The 12,789-nt window shown below is 42.2% G+C and overlaps 2 protein-coding genes across 14 annotated transcripts in view; one reads left to right on the top strand and one right to left on the bottom strand.

The window, feature by feature from the left end:
* The window catches only part of CYP39A1 (cytochrome P450 family 39 subfamily A member 1), a 154,441-nt gene extending 147,592 nt beyond the window's left edge, over positions 1 to 6,849 (bottom strand). Inside the window, exon 1 of the mRNA XM_075598527.1 lies at positions 6,828 to 6,849. Within this exon, the coding sequence (XP_075454642.1) occupies positions 6,828 to 6,833 (6 nt within the window). The 5' untranslated portion in view covers positions 6,834 to 6,849. The remainder of the gene's footprint in view (positions 1 to 6,827) is intronic.
* A 273-nt stretch (positions 6,850 to 7,122) lies between these two features.
* The window catches only part of TDRD6 (tudor domain containing 6), a 115,810-nt gene continuing 110,143 nt past the window's right edge, over positions 7,123 to 12,789 (top strand). For all 13 annotated transcript variants that reach the window (XM_075598523.1, XM_075598520.1, XM_075598522.1 and 10 more), the window contains exon 1: positions 7,123 to 12,694. In XM_075598523.1, the coding sequence (XP_075454638.1) occupies positions 7,240 to 12,694 (5,455 nt within the window). In that variant the 5' untranslated portion in view covers positions 7,123 to 7,239. The remainder of the gene's footprint in view (positions 12,695 to 12,789) is intronic.

Raw genomic sequence — 12,789 nt, 5'->3', positions numbered from 1 at the left:
GATTTGAATCCAATTAATATTCTTTACTCATGTTTATCACACTAGTGATTAATCTATTTTTGGTTCCTCACCACTAGTAGTCGTGTTTACGTTGTATACCCCATTTATTTTAATTATTAACCATTAAAAACATATTTTTAATTGTATCTACCATTACAATTCAGTATCTTAGTGCTCACAGTATCAGAGTCCTCTATTCTCTTTTTGTATTAATCTCATATTACCATGGGAGTAGCACCATACCTTACTACTTTGACTAGCTGAGCAGGGGTCCCATCCCCATTCCCCTCTCCCCACCCCCTTAGTTACAATAAATAAATAAATGTGTGAGTACTTACTGTATGTTGGTGAGAGTTACCTATGCATGTTGTGTGAGTACTTACTGTATGTTGGTTAGTGTTACCCATGCATGTTGTGAGTACTTACTGTATGTTGGTGAGTGTTACCTATGCCTGTTGTATGCGTACTTACTGTATGTTGGTGAGTGTTACTTATGCATGTTGTGCGAGTATTTACTGTGTTGGTGAGTGTGTTACCTATGCATGTTGTGTGAGTACTTACTGTATGTTGGTGAGTGTTACCTATGCATGTTGTGGGAGTACTTACTGTATGTTGGTGAGTGTGTTACCTATGCATGTTGTGTGAGTACTTACTGAATGTTGGTGAGTGTTACCAATGCATGTTGTGTGATTACTTACTGTATGTTGGTGTTACCTATGCATGTTGTATGAGTACTTACTGTATGTTGGTGAGTGTGTTACCTATGCATGTTGTGTGAGTACTTACTGAATGTTGGTGAGTGTTACCAATGCATGTTGTGTGCATACTTACTGTATGTTGGTGTTACCTATGCATGTTGTATGAGTACTCACTGTGCTGGTGAGTGTGTTACCTATGTATCTGGTGTGAGTACTTACTGTATGTTGGCGTGTGTCACCTATGCATGTTGTATGATTACTTACTGTATGTTGGCGAGTACTTACTGTATGTTGGTGAGTGTTACCTATGCATGTTGTGTGAGTACTTACTATATGTTGGCGAGTGTGTTACCTATGCATGTTGTGTGAGTACTTACTGGATGTTGGTGAGTGTTACATATGCATGTTGTGAGTACTTACTGTATGTTGGTTAGTGTTACCTATGCATGTTGTGAGTACTTACTGTATGCTGGTGAGTGTTACCTATGCATGTTGTATGCGTACTTACTGTATGTTGGCGAGTGTTACCTATGCACATTGTGAGAACTTACTGTATGTTGGTGAGTGTGTTACTATGCATGTTGTGTGATTACTTACTGTTTGTTGTTGTTACCTATGCATGTTGTATGAATACTCACTGTGCTGGTGAGTGTGTTACCTATGCATCTGGTGTGAGTACTTACTGTATGTTGGTGAGTGTTACCTATGCATGTTGTGCGAGTACTTACTGTATGTTGGTGAGTGTGTTACCTATGCATGTTATGCGAGTACTTACTGAATGTTGGTGAGTGTTACTAATGCATGTTGTGTGATTACTTGCTGTATAATGGTGTTACCTATGCATGTTGTACGAGTACTCACTGTGTTGATGAGTCTATCACCTATGCATGTTGTATGATTACTTACAGTATGTTGATGAGTGTGTTACCTATGCATGTTGTATGAGTACTTACTGTATGTTGGTGAGTGTTACATATGCATGTTGTGAGTACTTACTGTATGTTGGTTAGTGTTACCTATGCATGTTGTGAGTACTTACTGTATGCTGGTGAGTGTTACCTATGCATGTTGTATGCGTACTTACTGTCTGTTGGTGAGTGTTACCTATGCATGTTGTGTGAGTACTTACTGTATGTTGGTAAGTGTGTTACCTATGCATGTTGTGCGAGTACTTACTGTATGTTGGGTGTTAACCATGCATGTTGTGAGTACTTACTGTATGTTGGTGAGTGTTACCTATGCCTGTTGTATGCGTACTTACTGTATGTTGGTGAGTGTTACTTATGCATGTTGTGCGAGTATTTACTGTGTTGGTGAGTGTGTTACCTATGCATGTTGTGTGAGTACTTACTGTATGTTGGTGAGTGTTACCTATGCATGTTGTGCGATGACTTGCTGTATGTTGGTGAGTGTGTTACCTATGCATGTTGTATGAGTACTTACTGTATGTTGGTGAGTGTGTTACCTATGCATGTTGTGCGAGTACTTACTGTATGTTGGTGAGTGTGTTACCTATGCATGTTGCGTGAGTACTTACTGTATGTTGGTGAGTGTGTTACTACCCATGTTGTGTGATAACTTACTGTATGTTGGTGTTACCTATGCATGTTGTATGAGTACTCACTGTGTTGGTGAGTGTGTTACCTATGCATGTTGTGCGAGTACTTACTGTATGTTGGTGAGTGTGTTACCTATGCATGTTATGTGAGTACTTACTGAATGTTGGTGTTACCTATGCATGTTGTATGAGTACTCACTGTGTTGGTGAGTGTGTTACCTATGCATGTTGTGCGAGTACTTACTGTATGTTGGTGAGTGTCACCTATTCATGTTGTATGATTACTTAATGTATGTTGGTGAGTGTTACCTATGCATGTTGTGCGAGTACTTACTGTATGTTGGTGAGTGTGTTACCTATGCATGTTGTGTGAGTACTTACTGTATGTTGGTAAGTGTGTTACCTATGCATTTTGCGTGAGTACTTACTGTATGTTGGTAAGTGTGTTACCTATGCATTTTGCGTGAGTACTTACCGTGTGTTGGTGAGTGTTACCTATGCATGTTGTGTGATTACTTGCTGTATGTTGGTGTTACCTATGCATGTTGTATGAGTACTCACTGTGCTGGTGAGTGTGGTACCTATGCATCTGGTGTGAGTACTTACTGTATGTTGGCGAGTGTCACCTATGCATGTTGTATGATTACTTACTGTATGTTGGTGAGTGTGTTACCTATGAATGTTGTCTCAGTAGTTACTGAATGTTGGTGAGTGTGTTACCTATGCATGTTGCGTGAGTACTTACTGTATGTTGGTTAGTGTTACCTATGCATGTTGTGCGAGTACTTACTGTATGTTGGTGAGTGTTACCTATGCATGTTGTGTGAGTACTTACTATATGTTGGCGAGTGTGTTACCTATGCATGTTGTGTGAGTACTTACTGTATGTTGGTGAGTGTTACCTATGCATGTTGTATGGGTACTTACTGTATGTTGGTGAGTGTGTTACTATCCATGTTGTGTGATTACTTACTGTATGTTGGTGTTACCTATGCATGTTGTATGAGTACTCACTGTGTTGGTGAGTGTATCACCTATGCCTGTTGTATGCGTACTTACTGTATGTTGGTGAGTGTTACTTATGCATGTTGTGCGAGTATTTACTGTGTTGGTGAGTGTGTTACCTATGCATGTTGTGTGAGTACTTACTGTATGTTGGTGAGTGTTACCTATGCATGTTGTGCGATGACTTACTGTATGTTGGTGAGTGTGTTACCTATGCATGTTGTATGAGTACTTACTGTATGTTGGTGAGTGTGTTACCTATGCATGTTGTGCGAGTACTTACTGTATGTTGGTGAGTGTGTTACCTATGCATGTTGCGTGAGTACTTACTGTATGTTGGTGAGTGTGTTACTACCCATGTTGTGTGATAACTTACTGTATGTTGGTGTTACCTATGCATGTTGTATGAGTACTCACTGTGTTGGTGAGTGTGTTACCTATGCATGTTATGTGAGTACTTACTGAATGTTGGTGTTACCTATGCATGTTGTATGAGTACTCACTGTGTTGGTGAGTGTGTTACCTATGCATGTTGTGCGAGTACTTACTGTATGTTGGTGAGTGTCACCTATTCATGTTGTATGATTACTTAATGTATGTTGGTGAGTGTTACCTATGCATGTTGTGCGAGTACTTACTGTATGTTGGTGAGTGTGTTACCTATGCATGTTGTGTGAGTACTTACTGTATGTTGGTAAGTGTGTTACCTATGCATTTTGCGTGAGTACTTACTGTATGTTGGTAAGTGTGTTACCTATGCATTTTGCGTGAGTACTTACCGTGTGTTGGTGAGTGTTACCTATGCATGTTGTGTGATTACTTGCTGTATGTTGGTGTTACCTATGCATGTTGTATGAGTACTCACTGTGCTGGTGAGTGTGGTACCTATGCATCTGGTGTGAGTACTTACTGTATGTTGGCGAGTGTCACCTATGCATGTTGTATGATTACTTACTGTATGTTGGTGAGTGTGTTACCTATGAATGTTGTCTCAGTAGTTACTGAATGTTGGTGAGTGTGTTACCTATGCATGTTGCGTGAGTACTTACTGTATGTTGGTTAGTGTTACCTATGCATGTTGTGCGAGTACTTACTGTATGTTGGTGAGTGTTACCTATGCATGTTGTGTGAGTACTTACTATATGTTGGCGAGTGTGTTACCTATGCATGTTGTGTGAGTACTTACTGTATGTTGGTGAGTGTTACCTATGCATGTTGTATGGGTACTTACTGTATGTTGGTGAGTGTGTTACTATCCATGTTGTGTGATTACTTACTGTATGTTGGTGTTACCTATGCATGTTGTATGAGTACTCACTGTGTTGGTGAGTGTATCACCTATGCATGTTGTATGATTACTTACTGTATGTTGATGAGTGTGTTACCTATGCATGTTGTGTGAGTACTTACTGTATGTTGGTGAGTGTTGCCTATGCATGTTGTAGGAGTACTTACTGTATGTTGGTGATTGTGTTACCTATGCATGTTGCGTGAGTACTTACTGTATGTTGGTAAGTGTGTTACCTATGCATATTGTATGAGTACTTACTGTATGTTGGTGAGTGTTACATATGCATGTTGTGAGTACTTACTGTATGCTGGTGAGTGTTACCTATGCATGTTGTATGCGTACTTACTGTTTGTTGGCGAGTGTTACCTATGCACATTGTGAGAACTTACTGTATGTTGGTGAGTTTGTTACTATGCATGTTGTGTGATTACTTACTGTTTGTTGTTGTTACCTATGCATGTTGTATGAATACTCACTGTGCTGGTGAGTGTGTTACCTATGCATCTGGTGTGAGTACTTACTGTATGTTGGTGAGTGTTACCTATGCATGTTGTGTGAGTACTTACTGTATGTTGGCGAGTGTTACCTATGCATGTTGTGCGAGTACTTACTGTATGTTGGCGAGTGTTACCTATGCATGTTGTACGAGTACTTACTGTACAGTATGTTGGTGAGTGTGTTACTACCCATGATGTGTGATAACTTACTGTATGTTGGTGTTACCTATGCATGTTGTATGAGTACTCACTGTGTTGGTGAGTTTGTTACCTATGCATGTTGTGCGAGTACTTACTGTATGTTGGTGAGTGTGTTACCTATGCATGTTATGTGAGTACTTACTGAATGTTGGTGAGTGTTACCAATGCATGTTGTGTGATTACTTGCTGTATGTTGATGTTACCTATGCATGTTGTATGAGTACTCACTGTGTTGGTGAGTGTATTACATATGCATGTTGTGCGAGTACTTACTGTATGTTGGCGAGTGTGTTACCTATGCATGTTGCGTGAGTACTTACTGTATGTTGGTGAGTGTGTTACCTATGCATGTTGCGTGAGTACTTACTGTATGTTGGTGAGTGTCACCTATTCATGTTGTATGATTACTTAATGTATGTTGGTGAGTGTTACCTATGCATGTTGTGCGAGTACTTACTGTATGTTGGTGAGTGTTACCAATGCATGTTGTATGAGTACTTACTGTATGTTGATGAGTGTGTTACCTATGCATGTTGTGTGAGTACTTACTGTATGTTGGTAAGTGTGTTACCTATGCATTTTGCGTGAGTACTTACTGTATGTTGGTAAGTGTGTTACCTATGCATTTTGCGTGAGTACTTACCGTATGTTGGTGAGTGTTACCTATGCATGTTGTGTGAGTTCTTACTGTATGTTGGTGTTACCTATGCATGTTGTATGAATACGTACTGTATTTTGGTGAGTCTTGCCTATGCATGTTGTAGGAGTACTTACAGTATGTTGGTGAGTGTTACCTATGCATGTTGTATGAGTACTTACTGTATGTTGGTGAGTGTGTTACCTATGAATGTTGTGTGAGTAGTTACTGTATGTTGGTGTGTGTGTTACCTATGCATGTTGTTTGAGTACTTACTGTATGTTGGTGATTTTTACCTATGCATGTTGTGTGAGCACTTACTGTATGTTGGTGAGTGTGATACCTATGTATGTTGTGCGAGTACTTAATGTATGTTGGTGAGTGTTACCTATGTATGTTGTGTGAGTACTTACTGTATGTTGGTGAGTTACCAATGCATGTTGTGTGATTACTTACTGTATGTTGGTGTTACCTATGCATGTTGTATGAGTATTCACTGTGTTGGTGAGTGTTACCTATGCATGTTGAGTGATTAGTAACTGTATGTTGGTGAGTGTGTTACCTATGCATGTTGCGTGAGTACTTACTGTATGTTGGTGAGTGTGTTACCTATGCATGTTGTGTGAGTACTTACTGTATGTTGGTGAGTGTGTTACCTATGCATGTTGTGTGAGTACTTACTGTATGTTGGTGAGAGTGTTACTATACATGTTGTGTGAGTACTTACTGTATGTTGGTGAGTGTTACCTATGCATGTTGTATGAGTACTTACTGTATGTTGGTGAGAGTGTTACTATACATGTTGTATCAGTACTTACTGTATGTTGGTTAGAGTGTCACTATACATCTTCTATGAGTACTTACTGTATGTTGGTGTGAGTGTTACTATACATGTTGTATGAGTACTTATGTTGGTGTGTGAGAAAGAGCAATTACTTACACACATTGTATGCCTTCAATCTGCCTATTACAGGGCGCTCAATGCAGAGCTGCTGTATTAGGAACAGCACAGTTGCTTTTCATTCTTGTATATAATAATAATGAAGACAATCTTGAGTGCCAGAGAAGACAATGCGTGGCGGGATCCTCAGCTGCTCCGCCATTGAATTCACTCCCAGGGTCTCACGCACATGGAATAGTGACTCCTTCCGGCGCGCGCGCATCACCGGAGGCCGGAGGCCGGCGGCGGAGCGCGTGACGTAACCTCCGCCCTCGCGCTTTCTCTCCCCCTCCCGCGGTCACGCGCACGTGCCGGCGCTCGTAAAGATTTGAAGACGCGGAACGCGGCGCCCGTTAGTGAAAGAATCCCGAAGTGAAGCTTCCCGCGGGAGAGCGGCCTACTGCGCTGCGTCATGTGTTCCTTACCGGTCCTGGGGACCGCCATCAAGCTGCGGGTTTCCTCCGTGGAAGCCACGACCGAAAACCCCTTAGTGCGGCTGTGGGGAAGCGTGGGAGACAGGTCGCAGGAACACAAGCGGCTGAGGGCAGAGATCCAGGCTGAGGCGGCGGGCGGCGGGGCGAGGCGGGCCCCTGCAGTGGGTGAGCAGTGTCTGGTGGAGCTGAACGGGCGGTGGCAGCGCTGCCGGGTGTTAAACCGCCAGGGGGCCAGCTACCGAGCCTTCCTGCTAGACCGAGGCGGCACTGTGATCACTGGGCCTCTGGGCCTGAGGAGGGCGCCGGAGAAGCTCTTCCAGGTGCCTCCAGAAGTGCTGGGCTATGTGGTTTCCAACCTGGTGCCCCCCCAGGAGCAGGGCAGCTGGAGCCCCCGGGCCCTCGAGCTCCTGGGCTCCCTGCAGGGCCAGCTGGTGGAAGGCCTGGTTCGGGATCTCCTCCTCCCCCAACGTATGGTGCTGCTGGAGGTACCGGCCGTCCGGAAACAGATGCTCGACCTGGGCCTAGCCAAACCTCTGCCGGAGTCGTCCTTCCGCGTCCTGCTCGACCGGTGCCTTACCCCAGTGGGCTGCAGCTTTAAGCGAGTGGAGTTTACCGCTGCCTCCCCGCCGCTGTCTGCTGCTCTCTCTGGTGTCATGGAGCCGCGGCGGCATTTGGGCCAGGACTATTTTTATCCACAGTTGCAGGTCGGCGTGACGGAGCCCGTGCTGGTCACTCAGGTTTTGGACCCACAGCGCATCTTCTGCCAGTTGAGGGGCCTGTCCCAAGAGGTGCAGCGGCTGTCGGAAAGCATGCACGAATTTTATGAGCAGCAGGGTGGATCCGGAGAACCAGACTCGCTACCGCCCTTGGCTCTGGGTCAGCCCTGTGCTTCCCGTGGTTCTGATGGGTGCTGGTACCGCTCCCTGCTGCTGGAGTTTACACCGGACAAGCGACTTGCGAAGGTTATGCACGTAGATTGGGGTCGCAAGGATGTTGTGCTTGGGACCAGTCTGCGCTACCTGGCGGCAATTTACTTTCGCATGCCTGTGGTGACCTTCCCATGCTCCCTGTACGGGGTGTCAGATGGAGGCAAGGGCTGGGACTCTACACATGTCTGTGAATTCCGCTCACTGTTGCAAGGAAGGCAGCTTAGTGCCAAAATGGAGTATTATAACTCATATGAGCATGTGTATGTAATCACCCTGTTTGGAGAAGATGGACTCAACTTAAACAGCTTGTATGGTGTACATGTTCACTGTTTGAATGCTTGCCAGTTGGACCCCAGGACAGAGGATCTAGGTTCATACCAAGAAGTTTACACCGCCCCCAAGAAAGATGAGCCTGAAACTGAAATCTCCTTCATTCCCCCTTTTCCCACTGTCCAACTGAATGGCAGCTCCTTCTATGATGCTCTGGTGGAGTTCGTACTGGACCCCTCAAATTTCTGGGTCAGGACTGTACAAAATGCTACCAAGTACAGTGAGATGATGAAGGACATCACAACTCTTTACTCTCAGACCTCGAAGCGGGAGGGCATCATAGTAAAACCACAGCAGGGCCAGCTGTGTTGCACCAAGTTCAAGGACAATCAGTATTACCGTGGCACAGTTGTGGCCACCTACAGGAAACTGGTGCAGGTGTATTTTATTGACCATGGCAATACAGAGATGGTGGACTGTAATAACGTGAAAGAGTTGCCTGCACAGTTCAAAGAGATGCCAGGCTTGGCCAACCAGTGCGGTCTTGCTAACACCTTCCCAGTGGGAGAGAGCTGGAGTCAGGAAGCCATCCTTGCCTTTAAAGTGGCTGTAGTTGATAAGGAGCTTGTTATCCATGTGATGTCAAAACAACCTGATAAATACATCATAGAGGTTCTAGACCAATCAAGAAGAGAGGAGAGCAATTTGGGTAAAATACTATCAATGGCAGGCCATGCAACATATGAAGAATATGAAATTACTGAGCCTTTAGTCCAGTTACCTCATATACTTCCTGCTGAGGGTGTCGAGATGCATCATCATCTTAAACCTCTATCAGGTCAGATAGTGTTGGATAAAAGCCATTCTAAAAGAAACCAGAAAGAGAACACTGCTCATTTAATTCACAGTAATTCAGACACCACACAGTGCTCTCCATTCGAAGATCAGTTATTTGAGCCAGGCACTACAGTAAATACTATTGTATCTTTTGTAGACAGCCCTGGTTTGTTTTGGTGTCAAAATGCTGCACACCGCTCATCGCTTAAATCATTAATGAAGAAAATACAAGAGTATTGCGCAAATACTGATTGTCCCTATGAGTGTGGTGCATCTGCTTGTCTGGCAAAGCATTCAGGTGATGGAAAATGGTACAGAGCATTTATAACAGCTGGCATACCTAATGGTGTGTCAGATTTGGAAAATGTTGATGTAATTTATGTTGATTATGGAAACAAAGAATCAGTTTCAGTGAAAGATCTCCGTTCAATTAATGACGAATTCATTTATTTAAAAACTCAAGCCTTTAGGTGCAGTGTTTACAATCTAGTAAGCCCGCTAGGCAGTAATCCTCTTGTTTGGGACAAAACAGCAAGTGGATTTTTTCAACAGTTTGCTGACAACGCTTCAAAAGATCATGTTGAGTTTAAATGCGTGTGTTATGCTAAAGCATCATTACATAATCAACTGTTTAACATTGTGGATCTAGTAACACCATTTAATAGCATTTGCAAGTTGTTAGTAGAAAAGGGTTATGCTAGATTATTCCTTCACAAAAGTTTGGCACCACCCATTCAGCTCCATTCATATTATTATTCAATGCATGACCTTAAAACTGGGGATGAAGCAAATATTTACATTACACATGTTACCTCTTCATTGGAGTTTTTCTGCCAACTTTCCAAGAATTCAGAAATACTTGAAAGGATTTCTTCTGCTATTACACAAATGTGTAGTAAAGTACAACATCTAAAATGGTCTCAAAGCCATGGACCCCTGTGTCTTGCAAAATTTAGTGACCAACAGTGGTACCGTGGTTTTACAACTTCTGATAGGCCTCATAGGAAAGTATTCTTTGTAGATTTTGGAAACACAGAGAAAGTTGTTAAAGAAGAACTACTTCCTATGTCTGGTGATGCATATGAACTACAATTTTGCCCAATGCAAGCAATCAAATGCTCTTTGTCTGATATTCCTGATAATGTGCCTGACGAAATTGGAGCTTGGTTTGAAAAAACTGTCCTGGACAAAACTTTGAAGGCAGTGATTGTAGCCAAAAAAGCTGACGGGCAGTTAATTGTAGAGTTGTTTGATGGTAATCTACAAATTAATGCAACCCTCAAAAGCAAATTAGGTCTGAGTGACCAGAAAAAGACCACAAATCCTGTGACCTGTGTAATTTCCAGTAATTTAGGAATCAATGATAAAAGAAAACCGTTGGCTTATGCAACCAAAATAGAAAGCAAGGATTTCACTCCAAAATTTCAAAATCGCAATCCGCAAAGCAAAGACTCTACATTTTTGAATTGCCCTTCAAACAGTGGCCTTTTGCAGCGGAAAGTGGGAGGAAATAAGACCATGGATAACGCATTACCCTTGGAAAGCAAGACATGTGTAATTAAAGCATTTTCGCATTCAAAGCCCACATATGGAGAAAACAGCAATTTGAAGTCAAATCCTTCTCAGATAAAATTAAGTGACTTACCGAAGAGAAACATTTTTTCAGGTTTAAAAATTCCAGTGTACATCTCTCATATAAACACAATTTCTGATTTTTTTGTGCAGATAGCAGAAGACGCACAACTTGCAAATATTTCTGACATGCTGAATAATACAAATAGCACCTCTGAAGCACTTGATGAAAAAGACGTGGAATTGGGAGACTTGGTGCGTGCTTTATTTGTAGAAGATGAGTTATATTATCGTGCTGTAATAAAACAAAAAAGTTCTGTTGGTTTTCATGTAGAGTATATAGATTATGGCAATACTTCAATAATACCTGTTGGCAAAACACACAGACTTTCAGGCAAGTTATCGTCTATCACTGCAATGAGTGTTTGTTGCACTCTAAGTGGACCTAAGTCTTTAATGTATGCATGTGACAGAGAGGATTTGCTGCTTAAGTTTACTGAAAGAACACACGAAATCAAACTGAATTGTGAGTTTGTACAACAGCATGACGGTAAATGGGAGGTCATTCTTAGCGATCAACATGGTTCCGTAAATGATTTAGTGACCCCTGCCTTTGAAGATCCATTGCTAAAGAAAGACACTGAAGAAATGTTGTATGCAAACATCACTGATGAGACAATTAAAGATAAAGGAATTACCTCTTCTAAACAGTTGGAGTGGAACCTTCCAGAAATAGGTCAATCTGTAGAAGCCTATGTTAGTGCTGTTGATAGCCCTGAGTATTTTTGGTGTCAGTTGGCAACATCTGAAATTGACTCCTTAGCAATCAAAATCCAGGAGGCCGGAGAACACTCATTCAAAGATGCAGATTTCAGTTCAGCAATTAAAATTGGTAGCCCTAGTCTTGTGATTTATAGTGAGGATGATAACTGGTACAGGGCTATTGTTACCAAGGTTGAGGCAGACATAACTGTAAGGTTCGTTGACTATGGTAATGAAGAAACTGTTACTAAAGAGCGAGTGCAACAACTTCCCAACCAGCTAGCGATGATACCTGTCCAAGCATTCCCTTGTTGCCTTTCAGGCTTCAATTTCTCAGAAGGTTGCTGGACTTCAGAGGGCAACACTTTTTTTTACCAAAAAGTTACTGAAGATATTTTGGAGGTTACGGTGCTTGATATACAAGAACAAGGAATTTGTAAAGTACCTCTGGCATCTGTAACTGTAAAATACAAGGGGGACAACATTAATGATGAAATGAAACGCTTTTGGAAAGTGGGACCAAGTATGGAATCGATAGTCGTAGATCAAACTACATCAAACCACAGCCCAGCACTTACAGAATTAATGTTACCAGCTCCCTTAGTTGCTGACCAAGACAATCCTGTTATAGACAATTTGCAAATTGAGGGTGTTCGAAGTTCATTACATCTAGAATCATTCAATATGAAGAAATTGTTTCCAGAAGATGATTCAACATGTGCTGCAATTGTATCGAATGGAGATCAATGTCTTGTACAAATTGTTGAACCAGTGAAAAATGGCAATGGGAAAATTTTGCTCGACACAGAAAATGGCGACTTAAGAGAAAGTGAGCTCCGGATCACTCCGGATTCCACCCAAAGCATTTTGAGAACAGAAGATCCTATTGATGTTTCAGACGACAAGAGCGATAAAGACCCCATATTAAGTCCAGTGGCAGATGTTGAGAGAGTTGAAACACATACATTGGAAGACACAGAGTTTGAATCAATCTGCATATCTGCTGAGGAAAAAGCTGTTAAAGAAGCAGAAATCACTGAAACGTTTACAGATGATACCAAAGGTGTGTATGTGATTTATTTACATGGTACAAACTTTCCATTCTCTTAAAACCACGATTGGCAAATTTTGATTGTGCCTGGTCCGGGGAAAAAAAGG

Source organism: Ascaphus truei, chromosome 4 (assembly GCF_040206685.1).
Source record: "Ascaphus truei isolate aAscTru1 chromosome 4, aAscTru1.hap1, whole genome shotgun sequence".
NCBI classification, from domain to species: Eukaryota; Metazoa; Chordata; class Amphibia; order Anura; family Ascaphidae; genus Ascaphus; species Ascaphus truei.
The sequence above is the reverse complement of the archived record's forward strand: the minus strand, read 5'-3'. Positions and strand labels throughout refer to the sequence as shown.